The 27,038-nt window shown below is 39.2% G+C and overlaps 1 protein-coding gene across 1 annotated transcript in view; it reads left to right on the forward strand.

The window, feature by feature from the left end:
- Nucleotides 1-27,038, forward strand: part of LOC148063818 (laminin subunit alpha-3-like) — an 82,489-nt gene that overhangs the window by 42,712 nt on the left and 12,739 nt on the right. Inside the window, exons 19-59 of the mRNA XM_087810230.1 lie at nt 142-194; nt 260-359; nt 938-990; nt 2,159-2,264; nt 2,320-2,419; nt 2,487-2,643; nt 4,311-4,443; nt 5,460-5,602; nt 5,681-5,784; nt 5,848-6,007; nt 6,387-6,538; nt 6,605-6,713; nt 7,341-7,438; nt 7,818-8,016; nt 8,100-8,226; nt 9,235-9,383; nt 9,695-9,810; nt 9,909-10,117; nt 11,793-11,991; nt 14,357-14,501; nt 14,601-14,741; nt 14,852-15,013; nt 15,606-15,707; nt 15,780-15,863; nt 17,436-17,666; nt 22,245-22,358; nt 22,974-23,092; nt 23,158-23,238; nt 23,307-23,398; nt 23,828-23,881; nt 23,958-24,109; nt 24,995-25,105; nt 25,170-25,281; nt 25,359-25,526; nt 25,608-25,804; nt 25,877-25,993; nt 26,089-26,243; nt 26,323-26,464; nt 26,528-26,627; nt 26,686-26,802; nt 26,864-27,034. Of these exons, the coding sequence (XP_087666356.1) occupies nt 142-194; nt 260-359; nt 938-990; nt 2,159-2,264; nt 2,320-2,419; nt 2,487-2,643; nt 4,311-4,443; nt 5,460-5,602; nt 5,681-5,784; nt 5,848-6,007; nt 6,387-6,538; nt 6,605-6,713; nt 7,341-7,438; nt 7,818-8,016; nt 8,100-8,226; nt 9,235-9,383; nt 9,695-9,810; nt 9,909-10,117; nt 11,793-11,991; nt 14,357-14,501; nt 14,601-14,741; nt 14,852-15,013; nt 15,606-15,707; nt 15,780-15,863; nt 17,436-17,666; nt 22,245-22,358; nt 22,974-23,092; nt 23,158-23,238; nt 23,307-23,398; nt 23,828-23,881; nt 23,958-24,109; nt 24,995-25,105; nt 25,170-25,281; nt 25,359-25,526; nt 25,608-25,804; nt 25,877-25,993; nt 26,089-26,243; nt 26,323-26,464; nt 26,528-26,627; nt 26,686-26,802; nt 26,864-27,034 (5,334 nt within the window). The remainder of the gene's footprint in view (nt 1-141; nt 195-259; nt 360-937; nt 991-2,158; nt 2,265-2,319; nt 2,420-2,486; nt 2,644-4,310; nt 4,444-5,459; nt 5,603-5,680; nt 5,785-5,847; nt 6,008-6,386; nt 6,539-6,604; nt 6,714-7,340; nt 7,439-7,817; nt 8,017-8,099; nt 8,227-9,234; nt 9,384-9,694; nt 9,811-9,908; nt 10,118-11,792; nt 11,992-14,356; nt 14,502-14,600; nt 14,742-14,851; nt 15,014-15,605; nt 15,708-15,779; nt 15,864-17,435; nt 17,667-22,244; nt 22,359-22,973; nt 23,093-23,157; nt 23,239-23,306; nt 23,399-23,827; nt 23,882-23,957; nt 24,110-24,994; nt 25,106-25,169; nt 25,282-25,358; nt 25,527-25,607; nt 25,805-25,876; nt 25,994-26,088; nt 26,244-26,322; nt 26,465-26,527; nt 26,628-26,685; nt 26,803-26,863; nt 27,035-27,038) is intronic.

A 27,038-nucleotide genomic window follows, 5' to 3' on the forward strand; every position in this document is an offset into this window, starting at 1 on the left:
ATTAAATGTATAATTTCACTAAATAAAAGGAGGATAATAAATGCATCATTTTATTTTTAAACAACATAATAATTGCATTATCAAAAACACATAGCATCATAAATCACTTCATATGGTATTAAATGTATCATTTACTTGCAGCACCCGTTACTCGGTGCAATCCAGCAGGAACGGACTCCAGCGATGCTCAAATGGTAAATTAAAACCTCTCAACTGAAAACCTTTTTTTTTTCCTAAAAGATTTTCTATCATATGTCAGGACTCGTGTCGCTGCCTGTCGAACACGGAGGGAACTCAGTGCGACAAGTGCAAACCTCTGTACTGGAATCTGGCTCCGGAGAATCCTCGCGGCTGCACAGGCGAGTGTTTTCGGCATTTTAAGTGACCCACTTCCATTCCCCTCCGTCCCGAGAGCAGCGGCTCTGATCGCTGACCTCAATAATCTGCGGTAGTAATGAGACAAGTGCAGTGAAGTTACCCGGAGGAACATGTCAACACGGACCTGTCAAGAAAACTGAGCCGTGTCTTCTCCGACATGTCGTTACACGTGAACTCCTGCTGCCGACTTTCTTGTGTCGAGCGGAGATTTTTGACAAGCAAAGTAATGAGGCAAAGACAAATATTCCTCCATCTACCAAATCCTTTGTTGTAAAGCGAAACTCAGGTCTTGGTTAGATTCCCCGGCCAATGTTCCACTTCTCCTCCGCTTCAAGATCACCACCATGAAGATTTTTTACTTTGATTTTGTCAAACGTTCGGAAGTTTTCTAACAGTAACATTCAGAGCGTGGAATGTTTTACACAATTGTGTGTAGATTAGCGAGTGTTTGTGTTGCCGCGGCTCGACCGTGAAAGTGACAGTATCCTGTAATCAGACCTCTTTCAGCGAGAATGTTTTCTAACAAAAACCCTCTCGTCCGCTCTACTGTTATCCTCAGAGTGTCGATGTGAGACCAAAGGGACTTTGAGTGGCGTCGGAGAGTGCGATCAGGTAAGATGTTTGCCCTCTGGCTCAGCTCTTTCTTCACCAAGATGACGTAATAACTAATGTCACGGTGAAATTCCTCCTTTCAAGATTATGCTCAATTTAATCTAATTTTTTCAAACAAAGACAATGATTTTCCAATCTTGAAAGGACCCGGATCAGGTGTAGAAAATTTTATTTTCTCAGGGGCCACATTATATACTGTCACTGTTGTAGCCGTCAAGCTAATATAAAGAAGGAACAAAGCCTAAAAAAAATGAGAGAGAAAATAGATACATTTATGCCATTACATCATAAAAAACTAATATATTTTTAAATTTGTTCTTTTGTTTCTTAAAATATTAAATAACAATTTTAATAAATTATATATTATATATGTTTTATTTTATTGTATTTATTATATTTTTTAAGTGTATTTAATGAACTTCAAAATCATTTGGAGGAAAAATAAATACAAAAAGAAAAAAATTAGATGAAGTACAAAAAGTGTAAGGCCTTAAACTAAAATAATGTAACTCTACATGATTATACTTAATATATAAATACAGTTGAAAGGCTGCATGTGGTCCCTGGACTGCACTTTGCCCAGGTCTGGACTAGATTCTACAAAAAAAAAAATATATATATATGTATTAAAAACTAAATGTAATTACTAGCAGCGGGCCAAGATTTGAATACACACACTAAGAAAATAAATTAAATTGCGTAAGAAAACAACTGGATTACCTCAAATTCAATTGACATTGTTACTCAGAATGTTCAAGCTTATATATCCTAAATTAGGCAGGTTCTAAAATGTTCTCAATTCATCTGGAAACATTGAAAAAATAATATAAAATCAAATCTTAGGGATTTAAAAAGTATATGTGATCGACATTTGGTCATAGGAAAAATAAAAAATGGGTCAAAATGATCATTCAAGAGATTTTTATAACAATTTGAAGCAATCTGGATCCAGGACGTTTTTGAAGAATTTTTCATTTGCAGAATGGGCACAAAAACAATTTTTTACAAGACATAGCATACACGTTAAATACTTAAAGCAAACCTCCATGTGACTGTGGTGCCAAAAGGTTGGAGTTTGTTTTGACAGAAAGATTCTGGTTCCTTATGTCACTGATTTTGACAACCTTTGGTTAATGCTCTGATCAATTACTGTTGTTCCTATCTGTAGAAAACTGGACAGTGTCGCTGCAAGCCCTATATTTGTGGCCAGTCCTGTGACTCCTGCAGTGACGGCTATTATCTGCTGCAGAAGAAGAACTACTTTGGTTGTCAAGGTGAGTCTTTGTTCAGACGAATGAAAAACACAAACTGATGATTCTCCATCTTTAGGCTGCAATTGTGACGTCGGTGGCGTCTTTAAGTCGTCTTGTGAAGCTCTGTCCGGCCAGTGCTGGTGCAGAAAGAACATCGTCGGCCTAAAATGCACCGAGTGAGATGATTTTATTGAGAGTGTCTTCGCTTTGGACCTTCTTGAATATTGTTTTTGGTTCTTCTAGACCTGCTCCAGGCTTTTACTTCCCCACCCTTCATCAATTCAAGTACGAGGTGGAAGACGGCACGGCACCAAATTCCCGACCTGTTCGGTTTGGTTACGACCCGCAGGAGTTCCAGGATTTTAGCTGGAAGGGTTATGCCGTGCTTTCACCTGCTCAGGTAAGAATCGCTTTTGAATCGCTGAGAATTGCACAACAGATAATTGATGCAACAGGTTATGTTTAATTATTTCAACCGGCATTTCTTTCACCTGTCACAGTGCTTTTCCAAGACTTTTTTGTTTCCTAATTTCCACTATTAACTTCACATGTGTAAAGACCGTGTTGTCCATGAATTGCAAAACATTTGTATTTAATTAAAAAAAGACATAGCATAATAAATGCATAATTTTATCTACAAAAAACATACAACATAATAAATGCATCATTAAAAAAGATAGCACAATAAATTCACATTTTATTTAAAAAAAACATTAATTAATTTATCTATTTAATTTAAAAAATAGGATAATACATTAATAGTTTATTTAGAAACTTGGCATATTAAATGTATAATTTTAGTTAAAAATATAACAATAAATGCATTTGTATTAATATAAAAACATTGCATACTAAATAATCTTTTTTTTAATTTTTTAAACAACATACAACATAATAAATGCAACATAAAAACATAGCATAATAACTTCACCTTTTCATAAAAAACATAGCATGTTAAATGTATAATTTTATTTAAAACACATAACATAATAATTATATCATTTTATTATAAAATACACACAACAATAAATGCATAGTTAAAAAACAAAGCATAATATGTGCATCATTTAGAAAACCTAGCAAAATAAATGTATAATTTAAGTTATAAATATAATAAAAATGCATTTGTATTAAAATAAATATCTTAATTTAATTACCCCAAACACATAGCATACTAAATACATAATTTTATATAAAAAATATTGTTAATATCATTTTATAAAAAACAACAACATACAACATAATAAATACATAATTACAAAAAAGTAGCTGATAAATTCACAATTCAAAGAAAGAAATATAGAATAATAAATTCATAATTTAATTTAAAACATCGAATAATAAATTCACATTTTAATGAAAAAATATTGCATATTAAATGTATCATTTTACTAAACAAAAGAAGGGTAATAAATGCATCATTTTATTTTTAATAATTGCGTAATCAAAAAAACATAACATAATATATGAATCACTTCATAGGGTATTAAATGTATCTTTTAATTTATAAACAATAACAATGATAAATGCATTATTTAAATTTTTTAAACAGAATGAAATTGAAAAATCATTTTACATGGAACTAAATGTGTCAAATATTTAAGGATTCAAATGAACAATGAAATTAAAACATGCATCCTATAATTAACAAAACTTAAATCCTTTATGAACATGTCGTAGAGTTTACCTAATAAAGACGCATCATAAAATCTTTTGCATTTTTCTGTATCGTGACACTTTCTGCTTTTAAAACAAAACATTTTCAATTCTGCTACAGAACTGACATGATCTCTTTCCAGCCAGAGGTGATCCTCGCGATCACCTTGAGCTCTCCTGCCTCCTTTCATATTCTCTTGCGCTATGTCACCAAAGCACGGTTGAGAGCACGAATCCTGGTGCTGGAGGACGCTGACTCTCAGCCTTGCTGTGACTGTAAGTGCACAGAGTTTTCTCCGACTTCTTTCTCCTCGTCTTTCCCTGCTTGCCCGTCCTCCGTCATAACTCCTCTCCCACCTTCCGTCCTTCTCACCATAACGTTCAACCTGCTGGTCTCCCTCCACCCTGCAGAGTGAAGTCAGAGTGAGTGTGCATGTTGACCCCAAAGAGGGAACGGACCGCTTGTTCCGTGTGGTTCTGAGGTTCACTAACCCGAGTGGCACCAGTGTGACCGCTAACGTCAACGTTACCAACAACAGAGGAGGTAAGTTGATCTAATTGTTGTGTAGCATTTAACACAAGTTTATCCCTAGACAAGATTTAAAATGACTCCTCAAATGTTTATTCTGTCTAGAACACACCGTGGCAAAGGCTGGGGCCCTTTGAATGTATTTATTTGGCCCCTATGAGGTCGTAGTAAAAAATGAATAAAGCTTTCTGACGTCTAACAACTATATGTTGTACTTATCATTGCATTAACTTTAAATACAACTTCAGAAGTTCTTTGTTTAGGACTTTTTTTTATATCTGTCCTTTATATGAATATTTAAAATTAAAAAAATTAAAAAGTTCCTACGGCAGTTTTTACGCAAGGTTTATAATTTTTTTTTGTTGCATATTTACGTTTATTTTATGTTGATCTTTTTTCCGTACTTTATTTTTTTATCTCATATTTTGGCTCTTTGTTCATCTCTTTCGGCCCCTGATGGAATTTAATTGCCCATCCCTGATCTGGAACATTCAACAGTCAGTACTGTGGACCAAAGAATGATGAAGGAAGGAATTCACTCAAGTTTTGTGGGTTTGAGTGAGAGAATTGGTGATTTTATTTAACGTAAAAGACTATTTGAAGAGTGTGAGTCTTGATCAAAACTGTGCTGAAACAATCAAAAGACTAGAAGACAACAGAGGCTGCTCAGTCCTACCACACAAGCTAAAAAAGGATAAATAAATTGGCAGAAAAATAAAGGGCGAGAGTTAAAATTAATCATCATAGTTTGCTGAATCATATTCTTACCATGTTATAAAGTTTAAAAAAATCGAGTTCCTTTTTTTAAATATTTTCATTTCATTAAAATCCTATTAGAGTCATAGTCATGGCACAATATTAAACCGTCGTACAGTCATAAAACAACCATGAAGCCACGGTCAAATGAAAGTTATTTTGGGCCTGGAGTCGTCATCAGGATGGATTCCTGAACTCAGTCATGATGAATTAAACTCTTAAAAATGTCCAAACGCGTCGCTATGATTTGACAGAAGAGTTTTGTTGCAATGCAGGGTCGGAGCAGAGCAAAGAGGTCGTGTTCCCAGAGAGTCCGTCTCCATCGTTCCTCACGGTCCCGGGAGAGGGTTTCACCGAGCCCTTCGCACTGACCCCGGGAAAATGGCTCATACATATAAAGGCTCAGGGAATTCTTCTGGTAAGAGGTCGATTATTAAAAAAACATTTCTCAAGTCTCTTTTTTTTTTTAAATAGCTCGCCATGATTCACTCCGCAGGACTATTTGGTCCTTCTTCCCCGGGAGTATTACGAGGCGCCGCTGCTTCACGAGAAGATCACCGAGCCCTGCACGTATCTCCTTAAAGCCGACCAGAATATAAAGTAGAGCCGACTCGTATCCAAGTGAAAAACACATCTTAATCACTTCGTTTCCCCCCCCATCAGTTGTCTCCTGTACAAGCATGTCGCCATGGAGGGATTCGGTTCTGCGCTCGGTTCCGAAGGAAGACTCAAGGAACGTCCTAAAGGCAGCAAGAGGCGCCAGGCTCGGGTGCGGCGTCTCACCCACGACCACCCGGAGATGGCGGCCATCAGTGCGAAAGAGGTAGAAGATAAAATTGAACCAACAACCTTCACAAAAACCTTAGTTTTGTTCGGTACAATCGAGACTCGGGTCATCGAAATAACTCTTATTTTCCATTTATTCAATCATTTTTATTGACTTTGACCACGTCAAGGATAATCGAAGGCGACTCTCTTTGATTAATTAATCATATGGATGCTATAAATAGCTTTAGCAGTCGTGTGTAATGAGCTTGCGTAATGACAGCTGTCCCCCCCCATTGTTGTTAAATCCCACTAATGCAACACAAGCTGTAAAACTGGAAACTAAACAAATCCACCTCAACGAAAACTTTGTAGGAAGGAAGTTTCTCGTCAGAAGTAGCTCAACATCTTTTATATTTCTAATGACTTCCCTCCAGTCTCTTCGGGTCAGTGTTCGCGTCCCACACTCTGGCGCGTACGTCCTGGTCCTGGAGTACGCCAGCGAAGTGGACGACGTCCAAAGCGTGAACATCGTCGCAGTCGACCAGTCGAGCCAAACCAGGGCCGACATTTACAGCTGTGCCTACAGGTGAGTTCGACCCATGTTTGGTGAAGAAGAGAGGATTTTTACCAGATTTCGTCCTTCTTTGCGCAGCTTCCTGTGCCGGAGCGTGGCAGTGGACAGTACAAGTCGAGTCGCATTTGTACAGCTTTCGCATAAGACAGAGCTTCTGCTGCAGACTTCCACTGCATCCTTTTTTCTGGTAGGTAATAACACGATAAACTATTTTCTTAAAGCCACTTTTATAAAGCAAAAATAATGTTAACAAAATTCAGTCTAGGCTAGAGAGAGATTAAAGGGAGCATTTTGGATTACGGTTTGCATTTTTGGATAAAATAAATGACAAAAACTCAGCTAACATCGACAGCATAAGAACATTTTTTGTCTCGTCTGTTTTAAAATGTAATTTATTCCTGACTTTTTTGAAGTCAGTTCAAGTCGGTGCTTCTTCTTGGGATTTTACACATTTTTATTGTGTTTAACATGGTTCATGGAGACATTTATGTTAAACTCACTTAAAAATGGAAGAACAGATCTCAGGAAAATATCAGGAACAGATGATTTATTTGTCTGAGAAGTCAAAGCTGCAGCTCTTTTTCCTACTGTATGTTGTGCGAGTGAGTTCCAGAAAGCCATCTTCTCTCCTATTAAACCAATTGAAATATTAACACTAAACATTACGTATATATTAAATTATAGATAAAATATATATATATATTTTGTGCATTAATGTTTTATGAATCTGTTTTTGAAGGATTGGTCTTGAAGTTGCTCAATACATGATTATTGTTGTTGCTTTTATATTTATAGTTTGTTTTTTGGATTCTAGTACAAAGTGTATGCTGTTCCCGCGGAAGAGTTTTCTATCGAGTACGTGAAGCCGAAGCCTCTCTGCGTGTCCATTCACGGCCGCTTCACTGAGCACAGGTAAAAAAACATAGATCGCTTCAACCCCCCTAAATCCCCTCCCAGGGTCACTCATGTTGCAAAACCTCAATGAAGAATCTTTACTCCCCTCTTTCTCTATGACTCCATCTTAACACAATTGAAATTGAAAAGCTGTGATGCTAGCAACAGCTGTCAGAGTCACATGCCTTCACCTCTGGATAACCATTAGAAATGTGATGGATTTTGACACACATCTGTTCTCTGGTTAGGATTACATGCATTCCTGTAAGGTCGCCTTTTACCTGAGGCTGAACTTGGAGGTTCAATTCATCATTTCCGCCTTCAAAGCGTCCTCAAATGACATGTATCGCGAGGGAATCTTTTAATTATTTCATTCCCGTTCTTGTGTTTTTTTCAGTCAACACTGTGTGCTGTCGCGGTTCAACAAGCCGTCGGCGGCGAGTGTTCTGTCCGCGGCCCATGACGGAGTGATCGCCTCCACACCAGCTGCTGCTCCCCAAATAGGAGAGAATGAAAGCTGGAGACAGAAACGACAGTCCGGTCCGTTCACTGGCTTTGAACCAAAGAGGGACGAGATATTGCTCAAATTCCCTCAGGTGCCAGGACCAACCCCGCTTTGACAGTGACCGTATTCCGTTTGCTTTGGTTTTTAAAAATGCGCTCCCTCTTTTTTTTTCAGACAGAAATCTCTTTCACTGCCAAGGTGCCTCTCCCGGGCAGGTATGTGGTTGTCGTTCATTACCGCCAGCCCGAACACATCTCCTTCCCAGTGGAGGTTCTGGTGGACGCTGAAGACGAACTGAAAGGTGTGTGCTGAGAATGATTCACGTTTTATATACTTGGGGTGTGTATTGGCAAGAATATGGGGATACACTATGTATCACGATGCAGGGGCAATGATAAGATGTATTACAGTACTGTAGGATATTTGTAGTATTGTCGAATACATGACTCTGGTGTTGCAGAATTTACAGACCACATGACTCTTTGTCTCATTTGTTTTTTAAATCAAAATGTGTCCAAACATCTGCTTTAAAAGCCGCTGGAGGCGACTGCATCCTCTCATCCTCAGTCACGCAGGATTTCATAGCTCCTTTAATTGTAATTGTTGCGAGAATTGTAATGACTGCTGCCATCTAGCAGCCGGACATTTAATTGCAACACAAAAATGAACAAATGCAGTGAATATTTGCAATGTTTACTGCAAAAATAAAAAAAATCATACAAACTTATTGAGGTGAAAACCATAAAAAAAATGTGAAAAGTAGTTTTAAACACATTGATTTAAACCTCAGATTAGTCCTGCTTTATATTTTAGTTACTATTAAATTCTACATATTAGCTTAGAAATTATTTAGTGTTCATTTGTGTCAATGTAGTTTGTGCACATGCTTCATATATCTTCCTCTTCATCATGTGTTGCTCAAACATGCACACACGTGTAAAAAAAAAAAATTAAAACGTTAAAATATCCTTTCATTCTCAGTCAGCACTGGGATCAAGCAGAACTGTACTGTTCATTTAGCTGTGGAGGATGTAATGACTGCTGCCATCTAGTGGCCGGTAGTTTAAATTCAACACAAAAATCCACTAGCGGAGTGAATATTCTCATGTTATTTGTACATTTTTGAACATTTGATAGAAAATCACATTTGACAAATGTGATTTGAAGGACAGAAAAAAATAAAACTCATATTTGACGCCACATAAACCAATAACGTGTGGCTTGACCTGAGCTTCAAATGAGCTGATGCAGCATTTTCTGTCTCCATTAACAGAAGGAATTATGTTGTTTTTTTCTCTTAATCTCGCAGGTTCAATAAACGCCTCCTTCTGCCCGTCAGTCTCCGGCTGTCGAGGTGTCGTGGTCGCCGACGGACGCGTGGCCCTGGACCTCGACCCGCAGACCTGGGGACCCCCGCACCTCACCGTGACGGTGCCGCCTACGAAAACCCTCATTTTGGTGAGTCGTTCCGGCACGTGTTTACCAAACCAAGTATGTTAATAACTCTTAAAGACCCGGGTTAAATGGCGCCCGTGACAATCCGTCAAAATAATGGGTCTATTAAAGTTTATGAGGATCAGTTCTTGGCATTCGTAAGTAGGCTTTCCCTGGAATACGACGACAATGGAGTCATTGTGCTCCACCTGGCAGCATCACACATACCCCCAAAAAAGTGCCTTCATTTTACAGTAAACTTTGACCCTTTGATTTTTTTCCTACACAAAAATAAGTTATTTGTGTTGCTCTCACACCTGTTGTGATGTGTGCAGGATTATATTTTAGTCATCCCTGAGTCCAGCTACAAACCAGACCTCCTGAAAGCAAATCCTTCAGACAAGTCCGAGGCTTTCAAGCAACAGTGCAGCAGAGAAGGTTTCTACACGGAGTAAGTACCACAAAAAACATCCCTATTTAATGTGCGAGTGCTTCCCTCTAGTGGTGGGAAAATTAAATGAAAACTCTTTTTTTTTCCTTCTCTCTTAGTGACACATCCTCACAGTTCTGCAAGGAAGCAGCTCGATCTCTCTCGGCCGCCTATAATGATGGAGCTCTGCCCTGCGACTGTGACAGTTCCGGATCCACTGGATCCTCTTGTGATCCGTACGGAGGCCAGTGTGTCTGCAGGGAGAACGTCATCGGGCGACGGTGTTGCAAGTGTGCGACGGGATACTTCGGCTTCCCGCACTGTCGACGTGAGTGGTTTCCTTTTCATTTGGAATTCATGATGGATAATTTAACACGAAAAGAGATGAATTGATTGATAGACATTTTTTAAGAAAAGCCAGAGTCGAAGACACATTAACTTGTGTGATGTTCAGCCTTAGTTTATTACAGTTTCACCTCTAGCTGCCGCTGTTATCGACCAGCTATGCTAGAAAGTTAATCATTCAGTTTATAAATTAGATCCACTTTTGCTCTTCTGACCCAAACTTTGTACTGCATCTCCTCCGATACATTTTATCTGATTTGAACCGTTCAAACTTTAATCAATTCGCCTCGTTCCCAAAATGCGGGCTATGTTCTAGCTTTCTTTTATCTCTTCAACTCTTTCTTCTATTCCTCTTTTCTACCGTTCCCCCCCCCCCCCCCATTCACTTGAATGGGAAAAGTCTTCAACTTATGTTTCAACTCCTTCCACTTTGACCTTCAGGTACATTCATCTACTCACTCCTAGAAACTTCATTCAACTCTAAAAACACCTTTGTCTACTTACTACTACTACTTCTACTACTACTACTACTTATTGTTCTTCTACTACCAACTCTACTACTGCTTTTAATAATTCTACTTCTACTACTACTTCTACATTACTACCAATTGGACTACTTCTTCTACTTCTACTACTACTTCTACTAGTACTTCTTCTATTTCTACTACAATTATACTACTGCTTTTTTCTTCTTCTTCTCTTTCTTCTTCTTCTTCTGGATCTAATGTAGGTAATGTCACTTAAAGAAGCAGTGTCTTTGTAACAGCAAGTGTTAAATTCAAGGAATTGTATTTTATTGTATTGATCTCTTTTTATTTAATTTTTCCTATTCTGTTTTGCTGCCACAACAAATCTAAATGTATTCTGATTACATTTTGCAGGGATGAGAATAAATCAGATAAAATACCAAAAAAAAGGTTTTTAATGTGGTAAAAAAAATCATCAAGGATGTAATTTTTACAATAAAAAACATACAGTTTGGTAAAGTTTAAAACATTTTAATCAATGTATGTGGTGCTAACTCTTTGTAGGGCGTTCCTGAAATGGAAAAAAATGTCCATGTTGTTGATAAATAAAGAATTTTAAATTTATATAACAATAACTTATGATAGCATTTCTGATATTTCAATGAAACATTTTTTCTTTCACTCAAAATTGCTTCTTTTTTTTAAAATCTGAGGTTAAACAGGCAGTGCTTCAACATTTGGTTCCACATACTGGTAAGAACAATACATTCAATTGTATGAGCAGAGTTAAGAAGAAACATATGGTGAAGACATACATTCGCCTCAGCAATTAGTGATTGGTTAAAATTCAATACTTGATATAGTTTCGAAAGCAAAAGTCATTTCACTTTACAATAAACATACTTATATAAAAACAAATAGAAGAAAACTGAAAAAAGACCCTAAAAGAAAAACATATTTATATATAAAAAAAACTGTCAACATGGATACAAATAAATATAATTAAAATAAACAATCATTGCCACTGAAATCGTATTGTACTGTATGTACGTTAGAAGCTTTGAGTCTTGCAGATTATGTTTGTAAAAAGTATATTTTGATCATTTTTCACATACACACATGATGCAAAAAGGAGTTTGTTGGTATATAAGTTATCATGGTTCCTAAAACCTTTTGTTTTTTCCCCTCCAGCCTGCAGCTGCGGCACCAGATTATGCGACGAGGTGACCGGACGCTGCATTTGTCCTCCTAAGACCGTCAAGCCTTCCTGCGACGTGTGTCAGAACAAGACCTTCAGCTTCCATCCACTGCTGGGCTGTGACGGCTGTAACTGCTCTGGAGACGGGAGCGAAGCCGGACTCGACTGTGACCGCATCACTGGACAGTGCAGGTGAGTCTGGCCAATTAAACAAATGAAATATAAAGATAAAAATGTATTTTAATGCATAAATACAAGTCATTCCATTCTGCAACAATAATGCATTTATATGAAAAAAAAAAAGCATTTTTAAAGGGAGATTAATTGTACCAGTTAATTGCTGATAATAACTGATTTATTTATTATAGTTACAATTTTGAAGACATGTTCACTATAAAGAAAATAAATCAGCTTTGTTTACACTTGGAATGTCATTGGTATGACTGGCCTCAGGCTAGTGCCCTAGAAAAGTGATGGATGAAGTACAGCATGTGAACATTAACAGTGGGTACATTCATTCTTGACATGTTATGACGTGTTATTTTTTATTTATCCGCAAGCATCTGAACCTTTAAAATAAAATAAAAGACCCATAAAAGAACTGAGATCAGATACCATTTAAATGTTGCTCGAGGCAGAATCAAATCTAAACATCATAACTATCTTTTTTGCTTTCATAGATCTTCAAAGGCGGATTCTATTGCTTCTACTGCTACATTCTCTCTGTTTACTGGTTTTAAAAGTGCTTTTCAATGTTTCATTTATAGTCACATGATCAAAGAGCCAATGTTTTGAATTTCACAAGAGATTGTTTTTATTCGTTCAGGCTTTTACTTGATTTTCTGGAACTCCTGTGTTGTTCTCAGTGTTATCTTGACCTTTTAAGTATATATTTTATTGAATATTGTTTTGATTGTTTAAGCGCTTTGTGACCCTAGTCTGGAAAAGCACTATATAAATACAAATTACTTACTTACTTAGTGATCTATAAATATAGACCAAAATAAAGCCCATGTAATTGTGTAAATGTTATTCCAAAATAACTAATTTGTTGATTAAAAAAATACAGTCTTATGTGTTTGGTCTGAGATGAAAAGACGGTGTGGATACGTTCATCAATGGTCTATATATCACACATGCAATTTGAAAACATTTCTAGTCAGATTTTCCAAAACATAAAAACAATTGAAAACTATTACAAGACACTGGTTGCACAGTGAAGCAGCACAGACAGAAGAATGGATCGGAATTAGCAACAGCATATTTTCGAAAGATTCCAAAAATTTACAATAATTCACAATACTTGGAGGACATTGACAATTTTCAAGAGTAAAAAACAGACAATGATATATTGTCATTAAGAGTATTCTGCTGATTTCATATAATTTTTTATTCACCCGAGGTCCAGTCTCGTTATATATTCTGTTTTAAAGTTGATGGAATTCCCTCTTATTTTCTTATAAATGTATTTTAATGTTTTTCTTTCACTATTATTTTGGAAAACTAACTAACAATGTGTGCTCTGTTTTTGAAACACTCAAAATAATCAAAAAATAAATGTATTATATATATATATTTATTAAATGGGTGACTATATAAAATAAATAATAATAGTGGTTCCAAAACTAGCGTGTATTGGAGCAGTTTTAGGGTCTAAATAAAGTTAATTTAAGCCAATCTCACCAATTGTTTGCTAGAAATCAAACAATGTCTGAGTGAAAACGCAGCTAAATGCAGCTAAACGTGGACAAAACTGAAACTCTGGTTATTGCTCCTGATGATAAGGTTGAAGGGTTTATTCAGTACTCAGTACTTAGTCTGTCAAACTGAGCCTGGATGTTGTATTTGACAAAGACATGTCTCTAGTTCAACACTGCAGAAAACTGACCAGAAACTGTTTCCTTTAACTGAGAAAAATCTCAAAATTTAGGAAATGTTGTCATAACTCGATCTGGAGCCTGTAATCCTTGTGTTTGTGTCTTCTCGTCTCGACTTTTGTAACAGTTCATTTTCATGTCTTAACAAGAAGGATCTGCGAAAATTCTGACTCTCGCTCTAGTAGAAGAACTCATATTTCTCCGATCCTTAAAACTCTTCACTGGCTTTCAGTTTCTTTCAGGATCTATCTTAAAATTCTAGTTACTTACCCTCAGATCTATTCATGATACACCCCAGCTCGGGCTCTGAGGTCTGTGGATCAGAATCTACTGATGGTTCCTGAACACGGTTCAGGACCAGAGGAGAGAAATCCTTCCAGACTGTTGCTCCTAAGCTTCGGAACGATCTTCCTCTGTGTTTGATGATCTACTGACTCCTTCAAGAAACATCTTATTTGTGCAGACTTTTCCCAGATTTGAGACTTTCTGAGAGAATGTGTATTGTTTTTGATTGTTCAAGCGCTTTGTGACCCTGGTCTAGAAAGGTGCTCTACAAATAACCTTTACTTACTTACTTACTTTTAATGAAATTATATTTAATAATCCCTAATGTTTTCAATGAATTCGTTCTTTGAAGTAGTTTTAAAGTCAATCAAAGAAGGTTTTTTTCATCTCCACAGTTGCAAGCCCAGAGTCATCGGACGACAATGCGATCGCTGTGCTCCGGGTTTCTACCGCTTCCCCGAATGTATCCCGTGCAGCTGCAACCTGAGCGGCGTGGGACCCGACGTCTGTCACCCGGACACAGGCCGCTGTCTCTGCAAGGTGCGCCTTAAAGCAAGAAGAAAATCAAGCTCATTCCTGGGGCGTCGCTCTTTGCTTTGACTCTATCTCTCTCTCTTAACTTCTCCTTGACATGTGTAGAAAAATGTGGCTGGTAAAAGGTGTGGTGTCTGTCGGGGAGGCTCTTTCTTCTTTGACCCGTCCAACTATCACGGTTGCTCTCGCTGCTTCTGCTTCGGGGCGACCAATCGGTGTCAGAGCTCACTTAAACGAAGGGGGAAGGTGGGTTTTGATTTCTACACCCACCGGTCCAATAATCATTATATTCGGATTTAAACTGCTTTAATTAAGTCCATTTATTCACGTGGGATGAATCTTGTTTCCCACGTTAGTTTGTTGACATGCGTGGTTGGCGTCTGGAGAGCCCAGACGAACAGGAAGTGCCGTCTGTGTTGAACACGATCAGTAACAACGTGGTGGCCGACGTCCAGGAGCTTCCGCCGACGATTCAAGCTCTTTACTGGGTGGCGCCGTCGTCCTATCTGGGAGAACGGGTGAGTTAATGTTTTTATCCAATACGTTATTTATTAATTAATGGTTGAATTCAACATTTTTAAGACGATGAAACTTTCTTTTAAAATTAAAATTCTCGTTTTTTTTAAGCATTACATTATTTTCAAATAATTGAATTAAATAATTTGTATATTGAATAGTTAAATTTGTTGTTCTTTTTCCATTCATTTGTATATCAAAAGGTTGAATTGCAATTAAACAAATAATATTTTCAAAATTAATGGAGGTTTTTTTACACATAGAGTTTGATTTTCTATTTCCGACAATTAAAAATAAAATGTTCTTAATTCAAAATTACCTAATTCGAAGCCTTTTCAATTAAATATAACAATGTTGGTATAATAGAGCCTTCAGACTATACCAATTGAGCACCGATCTACTTAGTCGAAGCAGCAGTGACTATTTAGTTCAAATAAACAACTTAAAGGTTTTAAAATTTCAACATTAAAAATGTTAAATTAAGCCATTTAATAAAATAATGTATGTCACCGATATAATCACATGTTTATCTACTTTCTAAATTCATCATTTCATGCTTTTCATCCTCTTTAAATTATCCTTCATGTCCTCCAGATTTCATCCTATGGTGGTTTCCTAACCTATCAGTTGAAATCTTTCGGTATTCCCAGCGAGGGGATGACTTTGATTGACAGCTCTGCGGATGTCCTGATGACTGTAAGTATCATTTAACTCTCTGTTATTTTCACCGTCTGTCGTCTCACAAGTGGTTTTGATGTTTCCCAAAAGGGCCATGAAATGACCCTGATCCACACCAGTCCACAAGTCCAGCAACCAGACAGATTGTACCAAGGCCGTGTCCCATTAGTGGAGGTAAGAGAATACTTATCTGTTTATTGTCTAACTTGAGCTCAACGAGTCAAAACTGAAATAAAAATGTAGTTGCATATCTGTGGCTACAATAAGTGATGTGGTTAGGGTCTCAGTCTGGAGTTACCTGGCGTGTCAACATCTACACAAACTGTTTCACTGATGACAATTTGATTTGTTAGAAAAATCAGTTATTTTTTACACGTTTCTTTTATCTTCTCCTCTGTGTTTATTTCTCACCAATATATAAAGTACATGCTTGCAAGTAACGCGGAGCTGCTCTGGCGACCAATGTGGCGCCCAGAGTAATACTACGCTGACGCACGGAGTAATACTACACTGACGCGTGGAGTCATACTACGCTGACGCGCGGAGTAATACCACGCTGACGCGCGGAGTAATACCACGCTGACGCGCGGAGTAATACCACGCTGACGCGCGGAGTAATACCACGCTGACGCGCGGAGTAATACCACGCTGACGCGCAGAGTAATACCACGCTGACGCGCAGAGTAGTACCATACTGACGCGCGGAGTAATACCATGCTGTCGCGCGGAGTAGTACCACGCTGTCGCGCGGAGTAGTACCACGCTGTCGCGCGGAGTAGTACCACGCTGACGCGCGGAGTATTACCACGCTTACGCGCGGAGTAGTACCACGCTGACGCGCGGAGTATTACCACGCTTACGCGCGGAGTAGTACCACGCTGACGCGCGGAGTAATACCACGCTGACGCGCGGAGTAGTACCATACTGATGCGCAGAGTAATACCACGCTGTCGTGCGGAGTAGTACCACGCTGTCGCGCGGAGTAGTACCACGCTGACGCGCGGAGTAGTACCACGCTGACGCGCGGAGTAGTACCGCGCTGACGCGCGGAGTAGTACCGCGCTAACGCGCGGAGTAGTACCGCGCTGACGCGCGGAGTAGTACCGCGCTGACGCGCGGAGTAGTACCACGCTGACGCGCGGAGTAGTACCACGCTGACGCGCGGAGTAGTACCACGCTGACGCGCGGAGTATTACCACGCTGACGCGCGGAGTAGTACCACGCTGACGCGCGGAGTAGTACCACGCTTACGCGCGGAGTAGTACCACGCTGACACGCGGAGTATTACCACGCTGATGCGCGGAGTTATACCATGTGTCGTGCAGAGTAGTACTACAGTGACTCACAGTCTTGTAGTTTCTTTGAGCATTTTGTACCACTTAAAATCGGTAAAGTTAGTTGGTAAAAAAGTGCACTTTATAATCTGTAAATTACTAAAAAATATAATATATATTTTATGTTAGCTATAATTTAGTAACTATTTGAAGTGTGGATTTTCTTCTGATAACTACTGGAAGGGCCTTGCTTTAATGGGATTAGGTGTTGAAAAGGAGACAGAACCCTCTAGTAGTTCTATAGTGCAACTGCATGTTAACAGTTATACGACAGTTACAAGCCTCAACTACACGTGTGGAAAGAAATGTAAACGTTGACAAACCTACTAGTCACATCTTTTTGGGACCAAATGTGTCTTTTGTAAACACATTAAATAACTGATTCACAAAACATGCTTCATTTCATCTTCAGGGGAGTTGGCGTCAGGCTGATACCAACGAGCCTGTGTCAAGAGAGGAGTTCTTGAAGGTCCTGGCGGGGCTGGAGGGTCTCCATGTGCGAGCCCTGCACTTCACCCAGACTCAGAGGCTGAGCCTCGGTGAGGTGGGCCTGGAGGAGGCCACTGAGGCCGGGACCGGAGGACCTGCGAGCAACCTGGAGTCGTGCTCGTGTCCACCTGGGTATTCAGGAAGTTCTTGTCAGGTCAGTGACCAAGTTGCTTTGAGTTTGAAAGAAACAATTGTTATTTTCTTATGACCTTATATAACGCCTTGAACAACACATTCATCACGATTCAAGCATAAATAGACTCGTGATATACCGAGAAATGTGACTCGGGGCATGTGACATGAATCTTGAGATGTTTGAGTGAAACTTCTTCTTCTTTTTCATAATCTTGGTTGAGCAATAAACTTAAATCTGTTAATAAGATTTGGTTGATGATAAGAGTTTTTAATGCTCATCTTAGACGTGGTGTAGTTGATCTTGACAGAGATGTGTGCATTTTGTTTTCAAAAGTTTTGTTTTAACCACACATTTCAAAGTTAAGCAGCACAAACGGGAAGGCGGGATAAATGGCAAGTTTAAGTTTGATTGACATCTCGCCATCCCATAATTTGGAAAGGGCTGCTTCAGTTGGTTGATGTTTGTGTTAGTACATTAAGTTAATTAGCAGCAAACATCATGTGAGAAAATTATAAACATTACTGTACTAATAAAATAAATCTCCGACCTTTAACCCTTGTGTTATCTATAGGACACCGGTCCCCTGGACCCTGAGATAACACAAGGGATACCAAAAACACATTTGTATTTATACCTTTGGGTCACCATGACCCTGAGATTACAATTAGATTACTCAATACAGTTTTATATATTTTTTAAACAGATCCAATCGATTGTTGTGCTGTAGGCGAAACATTTTTAATAGTTGAAGTAAAACTTTAAAGGTCACTCAAGTGTTTAATGTCCTGGTCACGAGTAGACGAAAATGTATTTTCCTGTTTCTTCACAATTTGGAAAAAGTGTGCTAGACCTGGGCAAAGTGTGGCCTACATTTATGTGGCCCCTGTGAGAGTATAACTATCACAGTAATGTAGAAAAGTGTATGACAACAAAGTTGGTTAGGTCTGGTTAGGGTTTAGCTTGTAAGGTAAGGTAAGGTGAGGTAAAACTTTATTGTAGATTTTATTTTGTCTTTCTCATCTTGTCTTTCTTTCAATACATTTTCACAGTATTTGTTTTCTTTTATCATATTATGATTAAATAGAAATGTGTTAATACTATGTTGATAAATGATATTTAAAAGCTTTTGCCTTTCATTTTTAAAACCAAAATCTTCACGTTTCTATTGAGAATCTTCGCATAAATTGAAAAAATAGTGCAAGAAAAAACAACTATTTCTAATGTCAAGGTAATGTTTTTCTTGTTAATATTTGTCGCTTTGATTTGACTTGGTTTTGTCACTTTCCGGCTTCTTTTTCTTCATTTCCTTCTGTCTTGTGGCTCGACGGCCCCTCACAACAGTCTAATTTGCCTCCTGCAAATTTACACTTTAAACAAAAGTGGCCATTTTCCACACAGGTCTGAGCACCTTTGTAATAATGGGCGTGTCAAACATCACCAGAACCCACACAGGCTTCTTCAATTCCATGCTTCATGAACAAGTATTTGCATTGATGCTGGACTATATACAGTATATAATCAAATGTAAACATGTCATCGTTGTCAAGAGGAAGAACGAAATGCGTCGGATTATCTGTCAGGCTTTCAAAAGAAGGAGGTGAAAAAAAAAGAAGTGTCGATTGACAGGAGAATCGTGTTTTGAATTGCTGGACCTCCTCCTCATTTTTACGGATGCCCCGACATGTCTGAAACCTTATATCACTCGCTTTTCCTCTTCAGAGAAAAAAAGAAAAAAAGAAAAAGGAATCAGCTGAGAGGGTTTGGAATGTAAGACTGGAAAGATATTTTCTCAGAGGTGAAGAAGCCCCGGGGATTCAAAGACGTATAATATCAGTGGTTCTAGTCGTAATAACAGACATCAACGCCGCTGTTGCTACGACTTCTTCGCTAAAGTTTCCATCCCAGTCTGTTGTGTGGTTACCTCGCCTGCGATTGTTCCGAGGACGCCGATTATTGGTGCCCTCGGGGGCCGCATGACGGCAGGCCTCGCCCCGAACTCACCCGGGTGTGGCCGTCGGCCGCACGGTTACTCATAAACCCGACGTGCACCTGCAGGCGCGTGCACGTGTCTGCGGAAGACACACCTAGTTTTTTGTGTGTCTGTGCCGGTGATTCAGGTGTGAGTCGTGTCTTCTGACTGTGCTGTACCGTCACGGCTCTTTCCGAAGAATCGATTTGTACTCTTTATTCGTGGGTTTGTTTCCATCTCAAGTGTGACAACAACTATCACGACTAGACAACAAGCACTAATAGACCTTTTGTTGGACTAGATCTGGACCATCTGAGATGTGAACTGTCGGATCAGCAGGTGTAAAAGAAGCTAAAAAAAAAAGCTCCCTCAGGCAATAAACTAGGGTTGATGTTGTTGAAGTTCAGTTTTTGGCAAGACACAGTGGAACAGTTCAAATTATTTGTTTTATTTCATTTTATTAACCTTTTTTTTAAACAGGAAATTGAGATTAAAAACCTCTTATTTTAATGTTGTTGAGTTCTGGTTACAATTATGGATCAAAATACCTTCATACGTATTATAAAAAAACAGTTACAGTTCATAGATGTCATCTCATGCGCTCTCAATCTGGACTTAAACGCGCTTTATGAAACAAGTTCAGTCTTTTTGTAACATGCTCCATGTGGAAAGTGCAGAATAAGCATCTTCTTTCTTGAGATTATTATTTATTTACCGCTTTATGTAAGGAGATTTTTGGAAAAAAAAACATTTGAAGAAAAATATTACCTTTTTTCAAACCAGAAGTTACTTTATCATGCGTTTTCAAATGCTATATAATGACAATAAAGAACGTTGAAAATACTGTAGTCACATACCTCTGCCAAGGGGCTCATTTCACCTGATTTCAACAAATTCCATGATCTAAAAAAAAAGTTTGTTCTCTCCTGGAATAAAAGGAACACGTTTTAAACTTGAGGCCTGGGGGCCAAATCTGGGCCACTGAATCTTGAATCTTGTAGCCCGTTTGATGGAGAATTCTACTAAATTAAACTTCATTAAACATAAAATAAAAACTTCACTTGGGAAGAAGATTGAATTGAAAGCAGCTTGTGTGCTTTAGTTGGCGGAGTTAATGTTATGAGGTCTTATGTTTGCTATAAACAGACTCATGGAGAGTTATGTTGGATTAAAAACCCAATAATTAAAACAGAAAAAAAAGCTCCGGTAGACATTTAATCTAAGAAGTGTAACCTAGCAACCGTTAAAAACTAAGTTTGTACGCGAAGGATCAACAACAAATACTGTATTTTGTTGCCGTGTTCGCATTTAGTTTATTTAATTTGATCATTTGAAAACTGATTTGAATTGTATGCTGTGTTTCATGAAGTCGCATTTTACGTTTTATTTTTGATGGTTCTTGACAAATCTTCTACAAATCCTGAAAATAACACAAAAATACATTCTTTTTTTAGTTTTTAAATTGTTTACAAACGAAAGACAAAAACAACGTAACAAAAAAATGGTCTTAAAAATACTACTTCTTTTAAAACATCCTATTAATCATTCATTGAACTATCGTTTCAAATCCAACTTTATTGAAGTCAATAAATTAAACGGTCTTTTTTCGTTCTTGACACGCTTTTTTACTTTTAACCCCCTCAGTCCGGACCAGGGGGGGGTCAAGGTCAAGGTCAAGGTTTGGTCCCAGTAAGAGACAAAAAGCCCCCAATATTGTTACACATTGGATGATCCGGCGCAAACCAGTGAGTGTGTGTGAGTGTGTGTGAGTGACACAGCAGAGGAATGAGAGGTGTAAACACCTGCATGTGTGTGCTTGTGCGCCTGCATACACTCATGCTGAACCGCTGGAGGTGAGGCGTGTCGTCTTTGTCAGTGTGTGTGTGTGTGTGTGTGTGTGTGTGAGAGAGAGTTTAAGAGGCTAACGAAAGGGGAGAGTTCGAAGACTGCTTCAAACCAGGAATGGCATCAACGGACAGGCGACAGCTCGGCGGGGTTCTGTGGCGGGACTGCCTGCTGTGGTGGACTTTAATTGGACTTTGCTGCGCCACACACCGGCCTCACACCGGAGGGGGGCGACTACGGTACCCCCGGCACCACGGCCGACACTTCCAGCTGATTCAGTACCCGCCACTGCAGGACGCCGCCGAGCAGCGGGGGGACTACCCAACATACACCGGTCAAGAGAACCAAGCGGTACTGGATTTCTGGAAGTTTTGGCGGATTTTTTAAAGGCTTTAAACGGGAGACGAGAACTTTACTCAACACTTATCTCTGGCGGAAAAGGGCGCAGTGGAGTTAATGTTTATCTCCGGAGGCGCTTTTTCTTCCATGTCTTACGACCTCTCCGACCGCTGCCTACGTTATACTGTAGTCAGGATTATTGTGTTTAAGATTAGATTTTATATAGTTAAGCACTTTTTATGACAAACGCAGAGGAACATCAAAACATGTTTTGTTTAATTCTTCAATTTCTTATCACTTTAGATTCATTAACAAATATTGGATTGGGTCCAATTGGGCTTTTTCTTTCAAGTATTTGACATTTTTATTTCCCCCCATCGTCACAATAGACGTATATTTTGCCACAATAATGACAGTTTTCGTTCTTCTTTTTTTAATTTCAGAAATGTGCACCTGGTTATTTCCGAAACGCCACAGGACCGTACCTGGGCCGCTGCGTTCCCTGCGAGTGCAACGACCTGGCAAAGGATTGCGAGGAGACGACGGGGAAGTGTCTGGTACGATAAACGGTCAAAGTTTATGTTACACAACGATCATATTACCTCAACTTTAAAGCACTTTAAACGTACATATTGTCCTTAATCAGCTAAAACATATTCATTGTCGTTTCAAATTTCTACTCACAAGTTCAAGTCATATTTAATATCATTCATATATTAACTTAAATCACTTAATCATCAACTATTTGCTCAAAAACTAAGCAAAGTGATGACTTAATACATCTTTGAAACTATATTTTTTGAAGATTTTAGGAAGATGTTTAAAGCTTTGAAGTACTGAGAGTCTCGTCTACGACGGTATCTATAGTTGCTCGTCTGTCAAGATAAATGTAAGATCACAAAACATCGACAAGACGGTTGATTTTCTTCTTTTTTATCAGATCGTCGTCTTCGCTTCTATAGTCAGATCAGTCCGTACACATCTCGTCATGTGACCTGGCTGAGTTACGCAATCCTAGAAAAAAAAAAAAAAAGGGTCTCAAGACTGGGCCTGTTGTTGGTTCAAAGAACCCGATCTTCACGATTGTCTCTAGATGATGAAAATTCTTCATTTAAATGAGATTAATCTTTAAAAAAAACAATAACGAGAGAAATCAACGTCTTTGTGTCCAGAACTGTCGCTACAACTCGGCAGGCGACAGATGTGAACGATGCAAGGAAGGTTACTACGGCGACGCGGCTCAACGGACGTGCAAAGTGTGCCCGTGCCCCTTCAGCGACCCCCAAAACAAGTGAGACGCATCACCCGAAACATGTCCATCGTCCTCCGCCTTTAACACGAATGATGTTCCGACAGCTTCGCGGTCGGTTGCAGAGAAGTGTACGGAGAGATCCAGTGCGTCTGCGGAGAAGGTTACACCGGAGACAGATGCGAGAGGCGAGTACATGCGAGCGTTTGAACGTGTTGGTTTTAATTCATACTTTTAATTTGTTTCGCGACTGTAGCTGCGCTCCCGGTTACTATGGCGACCCGCTGATACCGGGTGGGACATGTAGCCCCTGTGACTGCAACGGCAACTGTGACCCAACAACTGGAGGTACAAACTTTTTTTGTTGCGTATAAACCACTCTCTGGATCATGTTAAATTAAAAAAAAAATTCTCTTAATTATTCTACAGGGGTGTCACTTTATGTGATTAATTATGTTATTTAATACCGTGTGTAATACATGATTATTGATTTTTTTTCAATTACATTTTGATCTCTAACTTTTCTGTTAGAAAAAAATGTTGGGACTTGAAGATTAATGGCTTGAAATGCATCTTGTCAATTTGTTAAAAACAAAAAAAATAATTGTATTAGCTTTTTTTTCTTCTATAATAATCTATGTATCTGCTACAATAAGGATTTAAAATAAAAAAAACAAACAATTTTATCGGCTGTTTTAGGCCGTTTTTCTTTTAAATATCTTCAGCACTATATTAACTTTTTGTGTTGTTGTTGATTTTTGCTGTTGTTGATTCCAGTTTGTAAGAACACTCTGGAGCCCGGCGACACCAACACGGACGAGCATTGCCAAGGTTGAACCATCGTTAAACATCCCAGTCGACTGTACATGTATAAGGTTTTAATTTTTAATTTTTTTTTATTTTCCAGAATGTGACAATTGTGCACAGACTTTGCTGCAGGATCTGGAGAAGCTGGACAGCGAGCTGAAGAGGATCAAGTCTCTGCTGGGGAACGCCAGCGTCAGCTCCTTATCCAAGGAGAAGCTGAAGGAGCTGGAGAGGCTTGCGGCTGATACAGCGGTAAAAACACCTAAAAGTCCAACCATTTTTTATTTTAACAAATCCCTTCAAAAAAATAAAATGAATTTTTACTTTTAATTCAGCACCTCAAATCAGTATTTGTCTGAAGTATGGCAGATTTCTTTCCGTCTGCACTCTCCATTATAAAGTGTTTTATTTCACGGCAAAATATAGGATACATTTAATAAATAAGATCCCATGGGAATATGAAAATTAAAAAAAACGAATTCATAAATGATATGTATATATACTACCTTTGTAATAACATTTTATTTCAGTTCAAAGTTATTTTATGGTTTATATTTCAATAGTGTGTGTATAAAAGACAATCATTCAATGTTTTATCGTATGCTTGTGTGGTGCATTTAAACCTCCCGCCACTAGATGGAAACATTTGTCATTTCCTCCGTGTTGAAGTAACAAAAAAACTGGTGAAATGGCAGCTATGGTTGTAAAAGAGACACCAGCAGCTTTTAAAGCTGAAGTTTGGACTCATTTTGGGTTTAAAACAGACTTTAAAGTGAAGAAACACTGAGGGATACTGGATATTACATGTTGCTCCAGCTTGTTTGAGATGCACTTCATTGTTTATTGTTAATATAAGTTTACATTTGTCTTCATATTTTTATTAATATTTTGAGAAGCACTTTCACAATTGATGAGAGAAAGTATTTGCTCATTGCAACAATATATCAATGTTCCTACAGTATCGCAATACATCGTATCGTCACATATGTACCGCCAGATCAGTTTCAGTTTCAGTTTGGCCCCCCGACTAATTCTCCCATCATGAAATGTGGCCCTTCGCTAAATCATTTTGGACGTACTAGCCGTAATTAAATGCCGACATTTTAGATTCTCACTTAAAAAGAACTTGTGTCTCAGAGTCTGGTGAAGAAATACGGCTCCGCCATGAACAACCAGAAGGTCCGAGTCAATCAGCTGGAGGAAGACATGGGCAATCTGTCCGACGACATCAGCTCGCTCAAAACCAAGGTAAGAAGACGGTGGATCTTCTACGGACGAGCAGTGACCCTCATTCATCCTCTGTCACCTTCAGGCGGACAAGAATTCCGACGATGCCGACAAGGCGGTAGCGGAGGTTGACAAAACTCACAAAAGGGCGAAAGATCTCGAGACGGAAGTTCAAGCTATGCTTAAAAAAATAAAGGGTATTTAAAAAAAAAAAAAGGATAAATACACTGTTGATTTAGTGTTTTTATTGTTAATATATATATTTAATTTCCAGCTCTGCTCGACGAGATCAGGGACGGGGGCTCAGGAACCAACGTTATTCCCAGTGAAGACCTGGCAAAGATGCTGCAAGACGCCAATCGCATGGTGAAGGAGATGGAAAATCGCAACTTCACTCCTCAGAAGGACGCGGTGGAGAAAGAAAAAGACGAGGCTACGAAATGTACGATATATTCTTTTTTTTTTCAATTTGAACTGATAATGAAAGATGGCCGCTGAACTCCTTTTAACGTTTCAACCACAGTGTTGGACTTCATCAAGACCAACGTGAGCAAGAAAGTGGACGAGCACGAGGCCGACGCCGACCGTCTGCGTGGTCTGCTGAAGGATTACGACGGCAAGCTCAAGGAGCTGGACAAGGCTCTGAACGATTCCACCGCCTTGTTGAAGAAAGCCAAAACACAAAATGGACTCAACGGTCAGGCCCTCAAGGATATGCAGGTAAACAGGCACATCTATAAAAAAGTTGAAGAAGGGATGTAATGATTATTCCATCTTTCCCGCTGTCGTCAGAAAAGGGTAGATGATTTGAAAAAGGAAAAGAAGTTGGTAGAGGAACAAATGGTGATGGCGACGGCTGAACTTCGCAAAATGGAGGATTTGCTGAACAAGGTTAAGGGCAACAAAAAGGTAGAAGAAATATTGGATTTTTCATGGCACTTACCAAGTTCTTCGCTTTAACCTATCCTACCCATGAACCATGTTTCCTTCCCTCTGCTCCGCAGGAGTATGAAAAGTTGTATGCGCAGCTGAGTGCCGGCAAAACCGCCGTGACCAAGAAGGTCAACGACCTCACCAAGGCGGCCGACAAGGAGGACCTGGTCGTGGCGGCGGAGGATCACGCTAAGAAGCTAAAGAAGCTCGCGGACGGGCTGGAGAAGTGAGTGAAAAAACAACTTCCGTGACTCATTTAGTATCTTAAATCTGCGTGTTTCTCACGAGGTCTCTGTTCTTCTCAGCTCCATGAACGAAGCCAGCTCTCGTCCTGAAGTGCGCAACGCCAAGGACGCCATCGACGCCTACAAGAACATCACGAAGGCCATCGAGGAAGCCGAGGCGGCGGCTAACGAAGCTAAAGTCGCGGCGGAAACGGCCTTAAATGTAAAAGAAAGACGTTGATTCAAATGTTTTTTACTTGATCCTTAAATGTTTATTTCGCCTCAGAATTTCCAAAAGCAAAAACTCCCTGAACGGGCTGGAGATTTAAAGAACTCCGTGGATGACTTGGTGCAGAATGCTCAGGATTCTAGGAATGAGCTCAAAGGTAAACGTGATAGATTTCTTACTCCAGTCCATGAAGCAATGAACGTTTTCTCTGCCAGACGCCGCAGACAAAATCAACAACTTGCAGCAGCGCCTGAGAGACGCACAGAAGAAGAAGGTGGATCTCGACAAGAACCTTTCCGACGTACAGAACCAGCTGAATTCCGTCGACAGAGGTGAGAACGTGGATCCGGCAGAGGAGGAACATCACGATCTAACTCTCGCCGTGTCACTCAGCCGACATCTCGAACTTGATCGACGAAGCCAAGAGACGGGCGGCGGACGCCAAAGACTCCGCCAGCAACACCATGAACAGACTGGAGGACATCAAGAAAGAGCTCGCCAAAATCAACGTGACTCCGGGTGGCGCCGATCTCAGCGGGGTCCTGGATGACGTGGACAAGTCGGGTGA

The sequence above is a fragment of the Callionymus lyra genome, chromosome 16 (assembly GCF_982586985.1).
Source record: "Callionymus lyra chromosome 16, fCalLyr1.hap1.1, whole genome shotgun sequence".
Taxonomy (NCBI): Eukaryota; Metazoa; Chordata; class Actinopteri; order Syngnathiformes; family Callionymidae; genus Callionymus; species Callionymus lyra.